The sequence below is a fragment of the Phragmites australis genome, chromosome 7 (genome assembly GCF_958298935.1).
Source record: "Phragmites australis chromosome 7, lpPhrAust1.1, whole genome shotgun sequence".
NCBI lineage: Eukaryota > Viridiplantae > Streptophyta > Magnoliopsida > Poales > Poaceae > Phragmites > Phragmites australis.
The window spans coordinates 34,283,090-34,305,237 of NC_084927.1; the positions used below are offsets into that span (position 1 = coordinate 34,283,090).

The 22,148-nt window shown below is 41.7% G+C and overlaps 3 protein-coding genes across 6 annotated transcripts; 2 read left to right on the forward strand and 1 right to left on the reverse strand.

Moving 5' to 3' along the window:
* Positions 1-2,263: 2,263 nt before the first annotated feature.
* LOC133924944 (late embryogenesis abundant protein 76-like) lies at positions 2,264-3,328 on the forward strand. Its single transcript, XM_062370700.1, has 2 exons — positions 2,264-2,500; positions 2,597-3,328. Exons 1-2 carry the CDS (start codon positions 2,339-2,341, stop codon positions 3,326-3,328), a joined length of 894 nt encoding a protein of 297 aa, XP_062226684.1. The 5' UTR covers positions 2,264-2,338.
* A 733-nt stretch (positions 3,329-4,061) lies between these two features.
* LOC133924947 (probable potassium transporter 15) lies at positions 4,062-9,472 on the reverse strand. Of its 4 annotated transcripts, XR_009910862.1 has the most exons (11): positions 8,918-9,472; positions 7,905-8,133; positions 7,560-7,808; positions 7,311-7,361; positions 6,942-7,202; positions 6,619-6,671; positions 6,245-6,359; positions 5,804-6,058; positions 5,354-5,685; positions 5,163-5,255; positions 4,818-4,959 (listed from the first exon to the last, which is right to left on the reverse strand). XR_009910862.1 is itself a non-coding variant. In XM_062370702.1 (10 exons), the coding sequence occupies exons 1-10, from the start codon at positions 9,212-9,214 to the stop codon at positions 4,443-4,445; spliced, it is 2,550 nt and encodes an 849-aa protein (XP_062226686.1). In that variant the 5' UTR covers positions 9,215-9,470; the 3' UTR covers positions 4,062-4,442. The 4 variants fall into 4 exon arrangements, 3 of the variants coding, with proteins under 3 accessions (XP_062226686.1, XP_062226688.1, XP_062226687.1); XM_062370702.1 differs by having other exon boundaries at positions 4,062-4,959; positions 5,163-5,685; positions 8,918-9,470; XM_062370704.1 differs by lacking the exon at positions 7,905-8,133 and having other exon boundaries at positions 4,062-4,959; positions 5,163-5,685; positions 8,918-9,056.
* Positions 9,473-12,137: 2,665 nt separating this feature from the next.
* Positions 12,138-16,118, forward strand: LOC133924948 (oxygen-dependent coproporphyrinogen-III oxidase, chloroplastic). The gene is made up of 8 exons (XM_062370706.1): positions 12,138-12,839; positions 13,594-13,669; positions 14,017-14,111; positions 14,711-14,794; positions 15,070-15,157; positions 15,278-15,402; positions 15,475-15,573; positions 15,826-16,118. The coding sequence occupies exons 1-8, from the start codon at positions 12,303-12,305 to the stop codon at positions 15,892-15,894; spliced, it is 1,173 nt and encodes a 390-aa protein (XP_062226690.1). The 5' UTR covers positions 12,138-12,302; the 3' UTR covers positions 15,895-16,118.
* The last annotated feature ends 6,030 nt before the right edge of the window (positions 16,119-22,148 follow it).

Genomic DNA, 22,148 nt, shown 5'->3' on the forward strand with positions numbered 1-22,148 from the left:
TGGCAGCTCTCCGTTGTTAGATCAACCTCCGCCTTTCGCCGTCGTGCTAACTCGGTTTTGCCGGGCTGTCATCGTGACACTATCACCCTAACACCACCCAACCAGTGGTCCTCCGCATCCTGCGGCTGGCAGCATCCCCGCTACCTTACCGCCCTACCCCGGGAGTTAGGCGGCTAGCGGGCAAAGAAAGAGCTGCCTCGGCTGGTCAAAATCGTTTCATTTACTTCTCTTTCATAGTTGGAGTTGTTGTTTCTAGAGAGAAAAATCTAGATTCAACACGCATCAGTACCTCTAACCCTGTCATTTCTTCGGTGATCCTCATCCTCAAACCAACCCAAAACCCTGCTACCAGAGGAAACTTCCAAAATGGACTTAAAACACTCGATTCAAAATGTTTTTGAAAAGGACTCTGAACCAAAGTTTTTGGGCAAGGGATGCAAAAGAAAAGGGTACTCGACTGATTGGCGCACCTACGCCGTGATTATTATTTTATTGCACAGAACATGAAAAAGAAGACTAACAAATTTGAGTTCCTCAATTTTAAACATCTCAATATTTATTTATGAATTTATCGATATTTAACACATTCACTTAATTCTAGGAAAAACCATAGTACTTTTATGCATGCACATAATTTTAACATGTAGACAACAGTAATACAAAACTAACAAAAGTTGTTTTATATTTTTTTTGAGTTTTAGGTTTTTTTACATTTTAGATTATTTCAATTGATTTATCAATATAACTAATATTCCTTTCAATATTTTTAGAATTTCCTGAAAATGAAAATTATACAATATGTGTAAATATGCGCATACGTATGCATATATATATATATATATATATATATATATATATATATGTATGTATGTATGTATGTATCAATATATATTTGTGTACACATGAGCGGGACCCATGTCTACATTAGCTATTACCGCACTTTTTCTTTAGGTTTGATTTTCTTCTATGCCACATCTTAACTTACCGTTACAATATCCTACTGTTCCTTTACAGGAACCAGACTTCTAAGAGGTAACAAATTCTTAACCCTTTAATATATGTTATAGATTTTAGACTAGAACCGACAACTTGTGAAACGGATAAAAGCCAAAGGTAAATTCATGAGCGACCACTCTAGAGCCCCAGGAAAAGGAAGTTCAATGGTGAAAAGGTGTGTAGGTATGCGCTGATGGGATTTGCATAATTTCTTACGAACTAAGATTATCCTATGGACAGAATGAAATACTAATACTCCCTCCTTTTTCTCAAAAAGATATTATTTATAGATCTATACAACTAAATTTTAGAAACTTGAACTACTAATAAAATACATTAATATTAATCACAGCGAAAATTGTATTAGTAGTTTTGTTATGACAAATACTTTAAATGACTATATTTTTAGCAACTTTTAATAACAAATGCTTAAAAAAAAGTAATTATCAAAAGATGTAGGTACATGTTTGGATAGAAGAGATTTAGCAGAACTCAGGGTAAACATGAAAAATTCTTAGAGATCCTTTTCCAGACACCCATAATTAGACACCCATAATTAGAAAGGATGAAGCCGTAGAAATAAGTAACATAAGGTTTGTTCGGCAGAGTTATCAGAGCAGCTCTCCGAGTGGAATTAGAGAGAGCTTTATGAAACAATAATTTTTAGTTTTTAACTATCTAAGCAAAATTCGTGGAAGTAATTTTCTGAAATGAACTAGATGTTAGAAGTTAAAAAAATAATTTCTTCTGATTCACTTCCCATGTATAACCACCTTCTCGTAGAGTTTATATTAGAGAATCAATTTCAAGTATATAATTATTTTTTCAAAAAAAATCACTTCTTTTAAAAAAATTAGATGAGAAAAAACTCTACCAAACATACACTTATTATTTGTTGGTGGCCAAGCACTGATGAACTACCATGCTTTTTTTTTTCCCCAATGTACACGTAGGCATGGCACTTCAACACTCCCTCTAGAGAAAAATGAAATGAAATGTTATGGCACTTCAACAGGAACAGGATAGGCCTTCCTGAACGTTCCGCGCGAGCGCTTGGAGAGCGCGTGACTGCCGGCCGGCCGGCCTGGGAGCCCAGGAGCACAGCAACACGCCCCACAGCGCCGCATGCGTCACCACGTGCCGCCTTCCGGAGCACGCACCGCGACGTGGCTCCGGACGTGTCACATCCCTCCACCTCCTTATGAACAACGCCCGCCCCATCTCCCCCTCTTCCTTCATGCAAGCTCACAAGCCCACACGAAGGCAAAGCCATAATCGCTAGCTCACTGATCCGAGGTTTCCTCACCTCAAGGACCTCGCCGGTCGGTCGTCGACATCGTCTATGTCCAGACTGATGGCCGCCATGCTGCTCGGGGGCGCGCACGTCGCCGGCGCCACCGCCGTTAAGCAGGCTCTTCCCAGGCCGTCCTACTTCCTTCATCCACGACCGCAGCCGGCCAGCTGGAGCCGCCTTTGCTTGCAAACTGCGCCAAGATCGTCTCAGGTACGCATTAATTGGGCCAATGGCACACTAACTTCTGTGATTCTTTTCCGAGATCGACGTTGACATGCATGATCTGTGTTGCTTTTGCTGCGCCAGGCGTACAGCAACGTGCCGGACGACCGGAGGGACATCAGGGGCAAGTACGAGGACGCGACGGAGCAGGCGAAGGATGCCACCGGCGACGCCAAGGAGCACGTGAAGGGGATGGCCGGGGAGGCGAGGGACAGGGCGCAGGAGAAGGGCGGCCGCATGATGGACCAGGCGTCGGACATGGCGGAGAGGGCCAATGACGAGACCAAGGGCATGGCGGAGGACGCGTCCGAGAAGGCGTCCCGGATGACGGACAAGGCGAAGCATGAGACGAGTGACGCGGCGCGCCAGGCCGCGGACAAGGCGGCGCACGTGAAGGAACGGGCCAAGGAGATGGGGCACGAGGCCGCGGACAGGGCGCAGGAGACGGCGAAGGCGGCCAAGGACAGGACGGGCGAGGCGGCGGAGCGGGCCATGGACAGGGCGGGCGAGGCCAAGGACAGGGCCGTGGAGGGGACCATGTCCGCCGGTGAGAAGGTGGTGGAGATGAGCAAGGAGGGCGCGAGCAAGGTGGCCGAGACGGCGAAGGCGATCGGCGAGAAGGCGAACCAGGCGGCGCGGGGCACCCGGGACGCCGCCAAGGAAACCGCGCAGAGCGTCAAGGACACCGTCATCCCCGACGCGGACGACGTGGACGCCGCCATGAAGGAGAGGGACAGGATCGCGCGGGAGATGGACAGGGTATCGCAGGAGGACGACAAAAGGCAGGCCAGGGAGAAGGGTGCAGGCTTGCCTTAGGCGAAAAACTGCTGCTCATTAGCCTACTTCTGAGCCGAATTTTACTTCACTAGTTGAATAATGTTGGCGAACCTGACGTGTCAACGTCGTCGTGTTGAATCAAAACGTCGAAATCGAATGTATACACGCTAGCATCGGATCTTTAATCTTGTTAGCTTTTAACCATGGCTCTTATCATAGCAATTTTTTTTTTGGAGACGTGATCAGAGCCACTTGAATTGCGGATATTCGATCTTATTCTCTTGCATGGCAAGAGAAATCAAGAGCTCAATCAATCGAAAACAATAACAATTTGATAACTCCATTCAATTTCCCTCACTCCATATCTACAACAAGAACTATTGATGTGGTATACCTTAGGCCTAAATACACTAATTATGTCCTGCATAAAATGAAAACAAACGGGGCCCCGGGAAACAAGCTGCGAACACCATCGAAGAAGAAGCATTCACAATCTCAAAACGGAACAGAGCTCCACGGCTCCCAATCGGCACATAGCGGATGGACAAAAGAAACAATGGATGATAAAGTAAGAACACTGCTCCATGAGCAAAAACATACAAGTTACTCCTCCGTTGAACAAGACAAGACGTGTTTTACTGTGTCTCGGTCTTCAAAATTAAACTTTGATTATTATTTTCTTACAAAATATATAATTTATACCTATAAAACTAATATAGTGTAAAAATATTTGAAATATGAATATAAATATATGATTTTAAAACACTAAACATACTTATAATTTAACTAATTATTGATCAAAATATACAAAGTTTAACTTTTCCAAAGAAAAATACACCTTCCATTTTTTTAACAGAGCGAGTACCATTTTTCGCCAGTACCTTGCAATTACAAAAAACTTTAACAAAATTATGTGATGTGCCTGCTCACTCTTTCAGCTACATTTTGACATAACCACCCTTTTGACATAGTACAAAAGCTACAGGAAAGGTCCCTACAACAAGCGAAGCTACCACCTTCTGAGTAAATCCAAGAGTGAAAGTATCGTCTCTTGCCATTTGCCCCTGTTATTCTTTTCTGGTTAGTGTGACCTGAATTAGGACATCCATGAACAAAAAAATAAAAGAAGTGCCGAAACAGGTAGCTTCCGCATTCAGACATAAGAAGTCAAGCGCACTTGCAGCACATTCGATTGTGGGATGCTCATTGCCATGATCGCCCTGCGGCAGTTGTTCCTCAGGAATGCAAAAAAATAGTTTATCATCAACTTCTTGAAGAACCAGGAGTCCTTCCTGGCTTTGATGATTGGGTTGTCAATGAGATAGACGGCACCAGATTGCTTGGCCTGCTTGATGAATGCCAGCTCCAGTTCAAGGTTCTGTTTGTGGTCCATTACGGGATCATGTTGAGGCGTCGAGCAGCTGGCTTCAGGAATAACTTCTGTTGAAGGTGCAAAGTCTGCCAGGAGAGGGACGTCAAGCGAATAGAGGTTCCCGTTTGGTGCTGTGATAATCTTTACAGGGGTTGGAGGCTCTTCATCAGAGTCGATATCGTCTTCACTTTGTAAGGATAACTCTACTGCCTCCCTTTGTATGTATTTTTCGAGGCCTTCTATCAGGAGACGTTCAAATAAGTTATGGTGCTCCTGCTTCTTGTCTTTGTACCCGTATCTGTGCACAACAGAAGTTAATGTTAGGAGAAGTTCTGCAGTCGATTCCATATGCTGAAGCTGAACAACTCCTATAGCAGTTCATAACTGGATGGTGAACGTATCTTCATTGCATTGCAATTAACAACAATCTAGCATGGCATTCTTCTTTAAACGTGAACTTTACATGGACTAGAACTTATCTCCATGTAAAATCAAGCTCACCTGGCTATACAGCGGAACAAGTGATAGCCCCTTGAGCATACACGTTGGAAAAGAAACCTTTCACTCTGGGGAACCACAGGAACTGGCACATTCCTGATACACACAAACACGATTATAGAGTGTATTGCGGGGAGGGAGGTTAGAAAATGACCAAAAATTGCAGGAACTCCTTTCACAATATCACTGCAGACCATGCCTAGTCCAGGAGCTCTGATAGTGCCAAGGTTGGGCCCCAACTTTCTCATCAAATCCTTTGAAAGCTTCTGTTTGACTTCACTGTCATACTTCAATTTGCTCCCGTAGTTCCATATAAACATAATCATGAGGAGGATAGATGCAAACATCAACAATGCCCAACCTCCATCTCCAACACTACTCAGAGATGATGAGAAGAAAATCAGCTCCAAGGAGAGGAATATGATAACAAATGACATCACCTTAATAATATTGGTCTCCCATATTAGAAGCATTATGATTGTAACATAGACCGTCGCCATTATCATCACCCCAAGCTCAGCTATAGCTGTTCAAGATGAAACTGTGTAAGAGCATGCAAAAACTGTACCGTTGAAACATATTGAAAAAACGGAGAAGCAAACATATTTACATCAAAAGTATATCTAATAAATTATTATTATTACCATATGCATTGCCAACATCATATATGCTCCTGAACAGAACGATAAAGCTCAAGCAGGAAACCAATAGAAACCAGTTTACAACCGGAATGTATATCTTAGACATAAATTTTCGTGATGTATGAACAATTTTGAGCCGAGGAAAGCAACCCAGTGCTATAGACTGCTTTAGGCATTGGAATATAGCAGTCGTCATTGTCCTACTGGCAATTAATGCAGCCAAATTTGCTACTAAGAAAACAGGCCAGAAAGCTCCACCTGCAAATAGAAGACAGCGTAACAAGTATTAGTACATAACTTCTCTGGAACACGTGATACAAGCAAAGTGAAAGCACAAAACTAACTGATCTAATCAGCAAACATATAACATATGGAAGAACCATTATTGGAGTTTGTCCATAGATAGGATGGCATAAAATAAATGTTCAGCAACATCCAACTTACTTGGAATAGATGAAAAGAAGATCTGCTCGGATGAGCTTTGGTTTGCAATGAGAAAAGCAGCTTGTCCTAGATATGCCAAGACAAGGCAAGGAAGAACAAGAAGCACAAACATATACTGCAAACAAAAATAATATGTTACATTGAGTACATAGGAAAGACAAAGGTGTTGACAAGAAAAAACAGCTGCGGATAGAAACAAGACACGTAGAAGAGAGTAAACAGAGACTACGCTTTCATAGGCTTGCAGATTTTTTTAGATATGGGGATGAGCCCCCAACTTCGATTAGTGAAGCCACAGCATTTAGAGGTTTACAAACGAGTTTAGCAAAAGGAAATAAAAGGACAGAGCAAAACTAAAAGGTCACGGATAATACCTGAACATATTTTATAGGAAAGTAACAAAGGTTCGAAAAGATGGCCTCGGATCCTGCAATATAGTTTGGACAAGCTTCAGTGAGTTTTTTATAATGAGGAAAAATAAATTATTTTCTCACAAATTTAAGATAAAGTTTTGAACCAATGTACTACTTACAGCGGAGAATTTTAATTCATTTAAAAATGCTTAATAGTAAAGAGATCCAGCAAAGTAAATAAGACAAGTGAAATAAAAAAGTTGCATGTTCCTACTGAAAATAGAAGTGTGTGTAGAAAAAATAAAATGATAACTGATTATAGGTCAACGAGCTACTTTCATTACCTGTTGCACATAAAAGACACCCACCCAGGGACAGCCAAGCCTGAAAAGGATTCCTCCCAAAATAATAAATAATGTAGAGAGGATTAAATGCCTTGAAAGCTGTTGGGCCATATAGAGTGAGATTGTATATGCCAATTCCTCCAAGACAACAAAACCATATAAGTAAAGAAGGGCCAATTGCAAACCCCATTTTGCTAGTGGCATACCTCTGTACACTATACAGGATTACAAGAAGTGCAACTGAAATCATCACCACAACATCTGCAAAGAATGTTTAATGAAATTACAAAGGGCTGTAAGCAATAATTATAAAAAGAAACATCTAGCTTTTGCGCTGTGAGATACAAGAATTTTTAATAAAAGATTCACCTTGTGAGGCATTTGGTATCCCAACTTTCAAGCCAATGACAGCGGATAACACTACATTGAAGGATAAACAATTATTTTTGACGAACAAAACTACTCCTTTGTAGAGGACTAAATCTCAGTAATATAGAAAAGAAAAGGACAAAATATATATTTAATGACTACTGCCTTCTTCTTGATTATTCCCCTAACAAATTGTTTGAAATTGAACTTAAAAATTAAAAATATGAGTAAAATGAAAAGGAAATAAACCTGACATTGCTGGTGTGATAACTCCATTTGATATGAACATGGAAGTCCCAAACAGCACTAAGCCTAAAAGCAACTTCTTCAACAACCATGATGATTCAAGTTTCTCTTTTACTTTTATGGATCTCTCAAGTTCTGGTGTTGGAAGCTTTAGCCGGAAACTTGACATCCTCTTCTCAGCCTGTGCTTGGTTCGGGATAAGACTCACTTTTGCGTTTCTACAAATCAATGAATACAAGGCAAAAATACCACCTGCGGAATCATAGAATCACCGGATGATGTAAGCCTCTGACACATTTTTGTGTAAAAGCTCAACATGATTAACTCAATTCACAACCTCAGATATACCTTCACCATCATCATTGGCCCAAAGGACAATCAAGACATACTTCACCAATGGCAACAAAATCAGAGTATACAGAACTAGTGAGAGTGCTCCAAGAATATCCTCCTCTCCAAGAATAGGATACTTGTTAAACATGACATCAAATGTATACAACGGACCTATTCCAATATCTCCAAACACCACAGCAAGAGTCTGAAGAGCAAGAAACATTGTCTTGCCAAAATCAAACTCCTGCACATGTAAATGAAATAACTAAACCATATGAAAGATAATGAGTGAAACATGATCAACTGTGTTAGCCATTCTTCAGCAAAGCACTGGAGATATATTAAGATCTATGTACACCAATTTCCTTAAGTGTCAATAAAGAATATTACATCTATCTGATGTCCACAGATAATATTATGTTAGTAACATTTTTAAGATCTAGCGGTTCATATCATAATTCAAGCTCTTTTTTATGATAAATCTTAAAAAAAATTGTCTGTTCATAGGTAAAGGCATTCAAAATAAACGATAAAGTGCACAATACCCAGCTGAAACTTTATTGAACAGTCACGGGACCTGGTTACTTTTGTATATTTAACCGCCCTACACCAATTGTAATCAACTTTGTATGAACCAATGATGTCTCTAGAAAGACTAGTTGCAGTTCAACGATTCAGTTCCATGGAAACAATGTGTTTTCTATCTGCAGGTTGGAGAAGTAAATTAATGCACGTGTTGCGTGGATTGTAGAAAATCCAATAATACACGCGGGTCGGGTGAGATCGAGTCTTCAGCTAACTAGCTCGCGAGTGCACATTGTGAACAAGGAAAAAAATCACACATAACACCCTTGGCTCTCTCCAATCTAAGAAATCAGCAGCCAACCCCTACCGTTTCCCTGCCGTTCTACGAGCGCATCAAATACATCTTAATCACGCAATAGAAACAACATCTGTCGAACCCCTCGCCCCCAAATGCGAACGACAAAGGGCAAGGAAGTAATCACCCCTCACCCGTGCCCCCTCACCTCGGAGTCCACGACCTGCTGCGCGACGGAGACCTCGTTTCCCTCGACGTCGAACCAGTCCACAGACGGCCCAGTCCGGATCAGCCTCTGCTTCCCCTCCTCGTCATCGTCATCGTCCTCGGCGTCCTCCTCCTCCGACTCGAAGCTCCCGCCCCTGCCCACGGCCCCGACGGACGCGGCGCCCCCACCCCCACCCCCACAGTCCTCGTCCTCGTCCTCCTCCGTAGACACCCACCGCCACTCTATCGACGGCGCCTTCCGCATGCCGCCAACCGCCGACGACTCCGCCGCCGCCATGGCAAGCTAGGGTTGAGGCCGGACGGGGTCTCGATCGGATCGAGAGGACAGGGCGAGGAAATTGGTAAAAAAAAAATTTGTCTCGTGGTTGCGTGTTGCGGTGTCGGGTGGCGGTGGAGAGAGAAGAGGGAGCGAGAAAACCGGGAGCCGTAGGGCTAGGGAGACGAGTGACGACGGCGAGGCGGACACGAGGGAGCGGTTTTGTTCGCGGGGGAGGGGAGGGGGTGTCGCTGAGGTGGCAGCACGTGCGGCCCACGTGAGGACCCTGCTAATATGCGCGCTGGCAGGTTACTAGTGCCCCTTCGGACAGCTCTCTCTCATTTCTTTTTTGAAACTTTTTTTCTCTTCACGTCTTTTTATTTTTGAAAACTTCTGTAAAAAATATTTTCTGTTAAATTTTTTTAAAAAAATTCATGAAGGCACAAAATTTTAAATAAAAATATTGAGCAAACATTTTGAATAAAACTTTTGAATGAAAAATTACTAAAACATTTTATCGAAAAGTTTTGAACAAAAGAGGCAGAATCAGCAGGCAGCAAATGATGCGCGAGCGAGCCTTGTAGCGCACGCCCGCATAACAGAAATTTCGCCCGCGTGAGCATCTGTTTTTTTAACAAAAAACTCTATTATTTGACTCACTTAAATTGAAGCATCTATTTATGAAAAAGGCAATAAGAGATGTATCGCTCGCTCCAGTGACGGACACAACAAAATTATAAAGTGAGATTGACGACTTATAGAGGAGTAGTAGCCGATGGAGAGGGCTCCCTGGAGATCCGCCGCTGACTCACTCATATTTTCACATAGTCCAGTTCAGCACATCCAACTTTGATGCGCAGTAAGATTTATTCTCTGAGCATAAAATAGTGCGGGAGCAGATGCTTTGCTTGCTACACCTACATCCTTGGGAGGCTACCGTTTGCCGGAATTCAGGGTTCTATGCTTGTCTCGCATTAGCTTTGGCCTAAAACAATCCTATTTCCCGTCTGTTCTTCACTGCTGCTTTTAGTTTTCACTTAAGATTCACCATCCGATACCCACAAAGTCAGAGCACAACTCAAGTAAATACTCTTTTACCGACGCGTGGCGCGTTAGCGCTGTCCTTCCTCTATACATTGGGATTTGACATGGACAGGCAATGCGGCAAACATTGACAAGGTGCAAGCCACGAAAACTCTCTTTTTTTTCCTTTCAAAGGGCACCTTTCTGACTTCTGAGTTCCCTTAACTATAATATCAGAACCAAATAAACGATTGATCCAACGCAGTGCCTTCCCTTTGGTGCACGTCAAGAAAAAAAAACATCTTCCCTGTCTGATTGGTAAGATAATACTCCCCATTCAAAAATACAACACGTATTTTATTTTTAAAAATTATTAAAAATAAACCTTATCTGTTAATTTTTTAATATACTATCAATTGTTATAAAATCAATATTATATTAACATATATTAAAATATAAATCTTTTGAAATAAATTCTATATACTAAACATTTATATAATTGAATTAATTATCGATTAAAATATATAAATTTTGATTTTTAATCAAATATGTTATTTTTTAACGGAGGAGTAAAAATTAAGCAGGCCGTGCGGTGCTGAAACCTAAATCTGTGTGCCACTGATCACGCGCACGGAGATTGGTCGGCTGCTCGTGAGTTCGTGGTTTCCATTGTTTGACCTTAATCAAGATATATCCGCACCTCAACTTGTCTCGTTACAGCTAGCAACCATTGTTTCCATTGCTCGAAAACCGACGGACCTGGTAATTACGAGACCACGAGCAGTTGACTTTTTTTAAAAAAAAGCTGGAGCAGCTTATTAGTTGTCATAGAATCACAGGCGAAACTGTAGTAGCTACTTAAGTGCACCGTCGCTAGAGAAAATAAAATAAAATATCAGTTATTAATAAAAAAAAATTAAAAAATATACAACTATTTTAACATATATTATAAAAAACTATAACTTATAGTGTTTATTTTAAAACATATAACTATTTTGACACATGTTAAAAAACTATAATTTTTTCACTGTAAGTCTACATGTTATCTTTTGGTAATAGATAGATCTACGATTAATCCTCCTATTACATACTATAGATGATGATAGATGAATCTATAGTGATAAAATTAATAATTTTTTAATATATATTAAAATAATGATATTTTTTTAAATAAGTATCAAAAGTAGTAGTTTTTAAAATATATATCGAAATAGTTATAAATTTTTAAAATTTACTCATATTAATAATTTAATTTCGGCTCTTATGCACCGTGTAGTCTTAAATATATACACCACCTAGATCCAGATATGTTAATAAATGCACTTCAATGTTTGAAACTCGAACTTAGCCTGAATTGCTGGAGATTTGGATAAAGTCTTGATACTTATTTTTACCCTGTAAAACTGACCCGATGGTAACAACATGAACCCCAACAAATACACATGTTTGCTAATCAATCATCTTTTTTGAAATTAGAAGGTCAATTTATATGTTTGCATCTCTCACGAAATCTGAAAGTTGAGAACTAAGATCCGTTTATTTCAACTAAAGACAGTAGATTATGATTCATAATCTATAACATGAAATAAATCAACTCTCTAGTTTGTAACAATTTAGCTTCTAGATTATAACAATTCAGTAATTTAGGTTCCATCAGCTTCTGCAGATTGTATCATCTATAATTTATAAGTTGTTTTTTACAATCTTCAGCTAAAATAAATAGACCCTATATCTTAACTTGATAGTCAGTGAAGATAATTGCATCGTATAACCATCATGGATTAAACCTTATGTTTGCATTTTGTGTATCTCATAAAGATGAAATCTAGGCGATAAACACAGCAAGATAGTTGGGAAATCCCGGAAGCCCAAAACATGATCCGTTTCCTTATCCCTTGGAAGCCAGCGGAGCACAAGCAGCATAACCCGGCGCCCTCCCAAGTCCCACCTCACCCTCCCAAGTCTCCCCTCCTTTTGACTCCTCCGAAACCGCGGGCTGCTCCCGCGCCGCCCACCGGCGGCAGCAACCACCCCGACGTCTACATAAACCACCACCCTCCCCGAACCCAACCAGCCCACCCCACCAATGGCGTCCTCTCTCTTCTCCACCCCGTCCCAAACCCTAGCCCCTGCCCCGGCCACCGCGCGCCTCCGCGTGGCGCCGCCGGCGCAGGTGCCATTCCCTCGCCTCCCTCGCCGCGTCGCACGTGGGCTCCGCGTGCGCTCGTCGGTGGCGATCGAGAAGGAGACCCCGGAGAGCGAGCCCCCGCAGACGTTCCTGCGGGAGGACGGGCGCGGGGCGGGCTCCGGGTCGGTGCGGGAGCGGTTCGAGGCCATGATCCGCCGGGTGCAGGGGGAGATCTGCGCGGCGCTCGAGGAGGCCGACGGCAGCGGCGCTCAGTTCGTCGAGGACGTGTGGTCGCGACCAGGCGGTGGGGGCGGCATCAGCAGGGTGCTCCAGGACGGGCGCGTCTTCGAGAAGGCTGGGGTGAACGTGTCCGTCGTGTACGGGGTCATGCCACCCGACGCGTACCGCGCGGCCAAGGGGGAGGCCGGAAAGAACGGGGCGGCTGATGGGCACAAGGCTGGGCCCGTGCCCTTCTTTGCAGCGGGGATTAGCTCGGTAAGTGGCTTCCTGGCGCATTGGCGTGAAGAGCCTAGATCTCTTTCGCATTTCTAGGACGTAATTTATTAGTTGTATCTAGGCTTTGCAGTGCCGTAAGTTAGTTTTTTAGCTTCACTGCTCCAGTATAGGTAGTACATTGCATCCGTACGATTGGCACCAGGGATCAGGATGCGCGTAAACTTGTTAGCATGTAATCAAATTTCGGTTGTTTTAGCTTCACAAGAGTGTTGACACTGTAATGCCATGACAATGTTGATATTTATGGTGTTCATAGTGTACAATTTTCCATTTGCTTTTACTGTTGCTGAGTGCATGCTGTAGTTGAAGGGTCAGCATATCGTTCCTTGCTGCCACCACTAGCTTGAGAAGGGTTTTATCTTGAATTTTACTTGCATGATTTATCCTTTTATTGCTAGAACTTAAAAAACGCATAGCTTTTCATTCACAAATTCAGTGAAGCAAGTGAACAATGAACTTAGATGAATGTGTTGCCCCTCCCCATTGAAGTATGAGTAGATTGTCCACCCTCAGTAAATTCTTTTCCACTCTTTTGCATATACCATGCACTAACCGCCTTGGTCTTTACTGCTTAGTTGATCTGCTACTGTTTTGAGTAGTAAAGGAACCATTTCTTTTGCTAAGCACCATATGTTTCCTCGATTCTTGTGCACAAGTTCATATGAACCTATATTTGGAATCGGAAGGGGTACTTCACGATTCCAGTGTTGACATATCATTCGCTTTTTTGCAGGTGCTTCATCCAAAGAACCCATTTGCCCCGACATTGCATTTTAACTACCGTTATTTTGAGACCGATGCACCAAAAGGTATTTAATCCTCTCCTAGTAATTTAGAAGTATTATCATTGTTTTATCAACATGTGTTTTTGAGGAAATTATTGCTTTAACATGTATGTCTCCTCACATACAAATGCTACTGTATAAACAAGACTTTTTTACATTTCGCACTAACAGATTATAAGCTTTAGAATACATAATACTCCACTCTCCAGAGAACTTTCCAGGTATCTGTAAGAAAACTAGATTCATGATTTAGTTTGACCAAAGACATGATCATCTATATTGGAATCAATTTGGATTTTGTTAGTCACTCAAAGGTCATCCTTATTAGGAAATATGGTTTTTAATACTAAGATTGTAATCTCCAACTGCAGACGCTCCTGGTGCACCAAGACAATGGTGGTTTGGGGGTGGTACTGATTTGACTCCTTCATATATCATTGAAGAGGATGTGAAGCATTTTCATTCTGTATGCCAACATTCCCTACATATTTCAAAGCCATCATATACTCCTACTCTCCTAGAGTGTTTTTTTGTCATGTCTTGGACAATACTAGTATGTGGTCTAGGTAGTACCTTTCTGGCTGAGCTGGCCTGTTTTATTTGAACTAGATCCCGAAAACTCCCAGTGAAATACTCCTCATCCAAAAATTGGAGTTATTATTTCTGATGATCCACCATTTCTATCCATGAAGTAGTCAAAGTTCTTTGATCTCAAGTACTGTGTTACACATGCTTAGAAAATCATTTAGGTTTTTGTTATAGCATATATTTGTCTTTTCCTCACAGAAAAAAGGAGGTGGTTTCCAATCCAACACTTGGGCACTCTACCAAAGTACTAAGTACATAAATAATACAGAATTTAATGCAGTTGCAAGATTATGCGTCATAGTTTTGCTATGGGTAAGGACCTTGTGTAATGTAAACCATGAGAAGAACTAGAATACCAGAAAGAGTTAATGATAACGAATATCAATTGCTGATTGATAAGTACTCTTGTCAGCTAATGCCCTAGTTGCTGCTTAATATGCATGGAAAGTCACTTGCATGTTTATTGTATTATTTCAGGTTCAAAAACAAGCATGTGATAAGTTTGATCTGAGTTTTTACCCAAAATTCAAAAAATGGTGTGATGATTATTTCTGTATCAAGGTATGTTCAATTTCTCCTGTGTTATTTTACAAACTAAGGAAACAATTGTTTAATATAAAACACTCGGTTTAATCTCTTTTTTGCAATGGCATGACTTTAAAACAGTATGTGCTCACTTGGTTTAGTCAAAAACGAATGAAAGAAAAGGAATCCTAACGATTTTTCTATATTGGGTAACTGGCCTTGTGTCTGTGATGGGCTGCAGTAAATTGGCATCCTGAATAAGATGATAATTATCACTCAGTGTTAAATGCTCATGATTTCTCTCAATACAGCACCGCAATGAGCGACGTGGGCTTGGTGGAATATTTTTTGATGACCTTAATGATTATGATCAAGAAATGCTTCTTGGCTTTGCTACTGGTAAAACCCTTGCTAGATCAGACAAACTTCATTATACTCGAGTAGCTTGGTACAGTTGTTCCAGAATCTTTCATGCATGTAAGTTGTAATAAAACCAGTGTTATTTTTGTTCCTATACAGAATGTGCAGACTCTGTACTCCCTGCATACATACCAATCATAGAACGGCGGAAGGACACTCCATTCAACGAGGAGCACAAGGCATGGCAGCAACTGCGGAGAGGTCGCTATGTGGAGTTCAACCTTGTAAGTGGGCGAAAACAGCCAGTATCTTGCTCTGGTACCTTCCTTCTGGTTTAAATTTTTCTTCTTTTGAAGGTCTATGATCGTGGTACCACATTTGGCCTTAAGACTGGAGGAAGGATTGAGAGCATACTGGTGTCTCTTCCACTTACTGCACGGTGGCAGTATGATCATGTAAGCTAAAATGGTGTTTTGGCCGACTAAATAACAGTAAAGTCGCTCATGTGCTAGTCTGGTTTCTGCTTAACAACATCTGAAAAGTTCAAGTTCAAATGAAGGAAATGTGCTTCTAAAGTTGTTGTATTCTTCGTTAGGATCATGTGATTGCTGTGCATTTTTACCAGCAATTTTGGGGGCAATAGTTCTACGAAAAATATTGCCATCTCAGAGTCCGTAAAGTTTGCTAACATGCCAATTTGTTTTCAGAAACCGGAACGAGGGACTGAAGAATGGAAACTTCTAGACGCGTGCATGAACCCAAAGGAGTGGATCTGATTACCCGAAGTTTGTTTGTTCTTCAAATCTTTTGTTAGTATTCCTCACCCTCTGTAGCATTAATAGCTCCGATTATGTGAAGTATTTTGCCATGTGTAGAATCGTGAATAAACATGATGTGATGCGAGTTAGAGTTTTATAGAAACGAGGTTTATTGTGCTTCTGTTGTATCTGTTTCTTTTTCCAAGTGAATGAAAGACGACCATTGCCCGTGGTTTTTCGCATTTAAGAAGGATTTGATTTGGATTTCTGACATTTAGCCGTCCCCTCCACTGAAATACGTTTTCAATTCAAGATCAGTCCCGGGATGGCCTGGGGTCGGCCCGGGCGGTGCACATAGGCGGCCTGCTGCTCATTAGGATGACCTGCTCCGCAGCCCGACCCAGTTGGCTCCCTAAACACGCCTGCATTGCATGGGCCGATGGGCGCACTGCACGACCTCACGCCGTTCACGGGACGCGGGCATCAAATGCGAGCGATCTGCCCACTTCCTGCCGTGCCCATCCTGCGCGGCGCTGCCCGAAAGGTCGCATGCGGATAGCGCCCGCGGCTCACCCACCGGCATGTCTCCCCGTTGGTCATCGCGGCGCCGCTCCCGTCTCAGGGGCAACGCCGGCAATGTCATCCTGCGAGGCTGCGATCCACCCCACGTCGTGTGCCTGCTCGTGCGAGCGGGTCGGCTCTCAAGTCCCAACGGCTTGCCGCCGCTCGCCCAGCCTGCGATCTGCCAATAATATGGAGGCGGGGCCGATTTTGCTATGCTTCGACTGAACTGGTATCGTTCCTCTCCAGAAACAAAAGGGAAAAGAAAAACTGAAGTGTTCTAAGAACGGCCGGAGTAGCTTCCTTCGGTATGTCAAGCTTTCTGCTTAGCGTAAAATTATATGAGAAAGGACTCAAAACTCTGAAGGTAAAGGCAAGGAATAAGAATATTTCAGTCCCATTTTCTGAACTGGTTTGCCAACCACCTTTTCCTCCCTACGGGATATTCTTCAACTTATTGAATTCCAGGAAATTGGAGTGCTAAAGCCCCAGTAATAACATTAAAACTGGAACGGCACATCAGAAATTGTTTTTTTAACATATGTACGCATAAACATACATGATAATGGCCCAAAAGGAGAGATACGCTAATGGCCACCGCCATTTTACGCTTAATAATTGTGCGGCACTCACGTTACTCCTGTGTTGCGAAAAGCATAGGCACTCGAATGATTATTCATCAACATGTCGTCTGCTCACCTCCTGATTGTTTTTTCTTCTTCTTTTTCCTTGAGACCTCCTGATTGTTTATTTCTGATCAAGCACTTATCCTCTCATCACAATGTCCCAGTGGTTGGAGGCAAATATCTAATTTGAGCATTTGCACATAGCCCCACCTACCCTCTTAGGACATTTGGGCCTCAAAGTTTAGCCAAGGGCGGATCAGGAGAGGCCCAACGAGAACATATGTCCCGCTTAAATTCTTATTTTTTTTAGTGAATTTTGGTGAAGTTAAGCTTTTTTTCATGAAATTGCGAATGCCCAGTCATTAGTATACATCCGCTTAATTTTTAGATTAAGTCCGCCCCTGAGCTGAGCTAGTGGACTAGAGGCATATAATACAGTAGACCAATACCATGCTAGATCTTCCCAAATCTTGCTTGTAATTCTTTTTATGGGGTAGCTTAAACTAATGCCTATTCCTTTCTTGTGTTTGGCCCTGAGTACAAAGACGAGGCTAGTCCATTTTGGCTAGGTTAGCTTAGCGCACAAAGTAAAGAGACAAACCGAATGAGAAACTAAGTTAAAATGAGTATTAGTTTATATGTGATGAGTGATTAATATTAATATTTATTTGATTTGATGATCTTCGGTTTTACATGAGTTTTGATGTGCTGATTCTGGTGAACCTAGAACTTCTAGTTGAATATACGGTGTTTAGTATCGACAGCCAATCTGGAACTTCTGGTTCAAAACTGGCACTTTCGGTGTTATGGGGAAACTGAAACTAAGAGCTCCCATCCAGATTGAACCTGGAACTTCCAGGTACCAGAACTTCCGGATACCTAAGTTAAAGTTCAGATGTCCGGTGTTCACAATTCTTTTTGAAGATGTGATTTTAACTGAGAATTTTGATTTTAAACTAATTGGAGATGGAGTTGGAGAAATATGTTTGCTTATTTTATGATGTGTAGGTAATGAATGCAACTTAGCGGTCGTCAGCGGGATGATCGGGACTAAGCAGGGTACTTGGTGCCGGACGATCAAAGAGGTTAGGCAGAGTTAAGGGTGATCCTAACTGTATACGTGGAGGTCAGCAAAGCATGAAAGATGAATAAAGACGACATGTTGATAAAGTTAAGTGAAAGAGATGTCGGTGCAAGTGACAAGTTGGTCCGAGGGATCGAGAGCGAGAGAGACTTTCCAATGGTCAAGATCGCAAGATAAAGTATACGTGTCGACATCGGGATGCTTGCTTGAGGTGAAAGAAAGTGACAATGAGTCACGCTCTGAGAAGCGTACAAGACCGTTTCGCGGTTTGGCCTCAAAATTGTAGAAGGACGGAGTGCATGTGGCATCATCACGAAACTTACGTCGAGGCAAAGCTAAGTCGTGAATGCACCACGATAGTCTGATGGATGAAGGATAAAATAGACCAAAATATCCTCAGTAGTAGAGAAGAGTGTACTGTAAGAGAGAATATTTTGAGAACAATTAAACTTGGCATACAATAAAGCTCTAAAGATCTATAAATAGAGGGGTATGATTGTTGGGAGAGATTGAGCCAGTCACTTGAGTTTGTATGCTAAGATCGTAGAGAAGACGAGAGACGAGAGTTTAGCGTTTATAATATGTGAGAGCTTTTCGTGAGAAAAATCTTTTTAATTCGTTTAAAATAGAGTTGACCTCTGCAAGCAATGAAATTTATATTTCCTTTTGTGATTGTGTTCATCTCATTCTAGTTTTTTTCTCTTGGCTCTCTTATTTTGTTGTAAGTATTCAGTGTTTCGTACGTTTTTTTTGTTGTTGAAAGTTTGATTTTTTTTCACATTGTGAAGTTTTTTTTTATTGCTAGAGGCATAAAATTTATATACAAATATATACAAGTGGGTCTTGAATTCTCTTGCCTCTAGATCATCAATATAGAAAATTTCTTCATCCGGTGTTCTTGATTCCCTTTTATGTTCTTGGCCAAATCCACAAAACTAAGGATGAAATCTTGATCTTCCTGAAAAGATCTTTTGGGCAAAGATTCACCATGGGCGTGCTAAGCTATGGCTAAAATTTCGTTGGATTTGGATCACGTTTGATTGTATTTCGAGTTTGGATTTTGGGTTCTCGTGTTGCTGTTTTTCCTCTGGAACTGCTCAACCCAGAATTTTCAGATCTTCACTGTAACTTCCGAATTATTTTAAAATTCCATCTCGAGGCTTTTCTTTCAATCCCAATCTGGAACTTCCAATAGGCCCGAACTTCCGGATCCAACTCGGAACTTTTGTGTTCATCTGTTTCCGCTGTGTTTTTGTATTTTGCGTTGCGTTGTGTTGTGATCTATGTTTTAGGTGTGTTAGGTGATAAAATAGGAGAAAATAATTTGTTTCAAAAAAAAATATTGAGATGTCTATTTACTACCTTCTAGTTGTCGTTCTTGATCCTACACTCAATCTGCGTTTAGTAATCTTTCAAGAACAAACAACTCCTATGCACATGAGCAATGTTGATGTGCGAAGCTAAAGCCGGTGTAAAAACTAATGATCTAATTGGAACCTACATGCATGAGTGGCATCACTGAAAAAGGTTACTCATTGTGCCCAAGTGCTGAACATGGGTGCACCAAAATACTCGGAATAAAACATCATTTCCTTCCCCCGAAGTGCTCTAATTTATGCAGGAATTCGTTAGCGTGTGAATCTATGGACTGAGTGATGGATCATAGAATGCCGATTTGAATTTGCAAGGTCAGCCAGACATGCCCTGGAAAAGAACAGGAAAAAACGAAGGCTTTTTCCAACGAGGGGGAAGTCTACAGCGCCATGATCAATGCAACCTTTCCCAATCTCGGGCCTCTCCCTTCCCATTTCAAAAAAAAGGTATAGCCTGGAGCTATGTCATTTAGTATTTGTTTTGTGTGACGTGATGGAATAGTGCAGATTTATTTTATTTTTGAGTTGTTTTGGTGGAGAGCAGCAAAATAGAATGGTTTAGATTCAGGGAATATATTTAAAGATTTAACATTTAGTCGTTCTAAAAAAAATAGTGTAACACCGTTTCACTTTGAATGTGACATTGACAGTAAACTCGAGATACTAAAATATACTCGTTTCATCCTAACCACCAAATAAGTATCTATATAAATAAAATCATTTTATCTTTAAATATATAAATTGAATCATTTCATTCCATCTCTCTCTTCAACCAAACTCTACCTTTAAGAAGTACATAGGCACGTGAACCAGTAGTAGAATTCGAACTTGGTGACCGGCGAGTGGGGGAGGTTAAACCGCCTCTCCTCGCTCCACCGCAAGGCCACCGGCATGTTCCCCTCTGTGCTCCCATCTCTGTCTGTTGCGGTATTGAGAAGACTCTTTATCTTACCATGCCCCCTCCATCACTTTACAGAGCTGCGTTCCAATCTGTGTATGATTGTGTGTGCCCAAAAAAGGACTTTGCGAGTTGCATGCCATGGGCAGATTGCAATCGTGGGGAGCATGGCCATCGCGGTTGCAGTTGCACTGCACTGCATGATACGCTTTTGTTCAGTTCACACAGGGAGCAAAAGAACAACGGGTTCCGATCGGCCTCTGCTACTGACAAATGTTTAGGCCTATGTACTGTACCCTTTGTTTCTATATCATTCCTTTTGTCGAGCAAGAAAGGCTGAAAGCGCATGCGAAGCGTGGCCTACATTGGCACACATCGATCATGCGCTGCTCGGCTGGTGGATCAATTGATTTCTTTTGCACAAGTCTGAATTCTTGGATTTCCACATGGTAATGTTGTGCTTGCTATCAGAAACTTCATCCGTGATCGACATGAGCAAGGTGCAGACTGGAATGGAGATGATTCAGGTATGGGAGGATAACGCATTGGAGCATGGGTCCTCTTTGTTTGAATTGGAACCTTTTTTTTTTTTTTTTGCAATTTGGGATCCTTACCCAACCCAACCAAACCAAACCATTTAAGAATTGAATTGATTCAGTTTTGGGGCGCCAAAATATTATGGAGGTCTTGGGCACCCACGAAGGTAAAATTTTTCGGTTGGCTACTTCTTCATGGTAGGCTTTGGACAGTGGAACGGAGGCGATGGCATGGTCTCCAAACTGATGATGTATGTGCACATTGTTCCCAAATGGTCGAGACCACTTACCACCTGCCGCTAAACCGCTACTTTGCTAGGTAGACTTGGTGGAGTGTGTTGCAAGTGCATACTCCTTATGCAGATATTTCAGTCCTTGATTGATGGGCGCAAACTTGGAGGTGGGTGGCCAAAGAGTTTTGAAAAGGACTGGCCCCCCTAACCCTCTTGATCAAAGGGAGGATTTGGCTCTCTTGTAATGATACGATCTTCAATAACCGTCGTGTCTCCTTAGACTCCTCAGTTGCGATGATCTGGGAGGACATTCATTGATGGTGCGGCGCTGATGCTAAGCACCTCTCTATGCTCAAAGACCGGTTTGCGCGTGTTTGGCTCTGTAATATGATCATCAACGTTACCATTTCTTTAGTTTTCATTACTTATACCATGTAATCTCCTATTTAGTTCTCCCACTTCGGACTACGACCTTCTAAAGGTCGCTGTGTAATCTTGGATTCTACCTTTTAATATAAAGATGTGCAACACTCCTGCATATTGTGGAAAAAATGATTCAGTTTTGATTTAGAGCAAATGCTTGATGTCAGGTTTGTCGTTTGAACTGGCGGCTAACCAATGTTTTTGCTATTTTGTTTCATTGAAGTAGCTTTTTAGTAGTACTTTTGAAAACTCTTACACCTTGTTTCACTGTTTTCCAACATTTTGATGGATTTCAAGTTTATGACACCATTTTGACTGTAATAACTCATTTAGAATGCCACTTTCATGGGAATAATCAACGCATGGAGAGCTCTAGTAATCTATATATACACATACAAATTATCTTTGGTTGTGCAGAATAGAAAATTATGTATAACAGATTAATGGGCAAAAAGTAGGTGAACCATAATTTACAAATCAATATTAGTTGGAAACCCAATCAGTGGTAACACCCCCCCCCCCCACTTGCAAGAAGTTT

Coding starts and splice junctions, on each gene's coding strand:
- LOC133924944 (XM_062370700.1), top strand. CDS start 2,339: ATGTCCAGACTGATGGCCGCCATGCTGCTCGGGGGCGCGCACGTCGCC. Junction 2,501..2,596: donor CTGCGCCAAGATCGTCTCAG/GTACGCATTAAT, acceptor TTGCTGCGCCAG/GCGTACAGCAACGTGCCGGA.
- LOC133924947 (XM_062370702.1), bottom strand. CDS start 9,214: ATGGCGGCGGCGGAGTCGTCGGCGGTTGGCGGCATGCGGAAGGCGCCG. Junction 8,134..8,917: donor AGCAGGTCGTGGACTCCGAG/GTGAGGGGGCAC, acceptor TTACATGTGCAG/GAGTTTGATTTTGGCAAGAC. Junction 7,362..7,559: donor TATCACACCAGCAATGTCAG/GTTTATTTCCTT, acceptor CCTTCAATGTAG/TGTTATCCGCTGTCATTGGC.
- LOC133924948 (XM_062370706.1), top strand. CDS start 12,303: ATGGCGTCCTCTCTCTTCTCCACCCCGTCCCAAACCCTAGCCCCTGCC. Junction 12,840..13,593: donor TTGCAGCGGGGATTAGCTCG/GTAAGTGGCTTC, acceptor GCTTTTTTGCAG/GTGCTTCATCCAAAGAACCC. Junction 15,403..15,474: donor GCTATGTGGAGTTCAACCTT/GTAAGTGGGCGA, acceptor CTTCTTTTGAAG/GTCTATGATCGTGGTACCAC.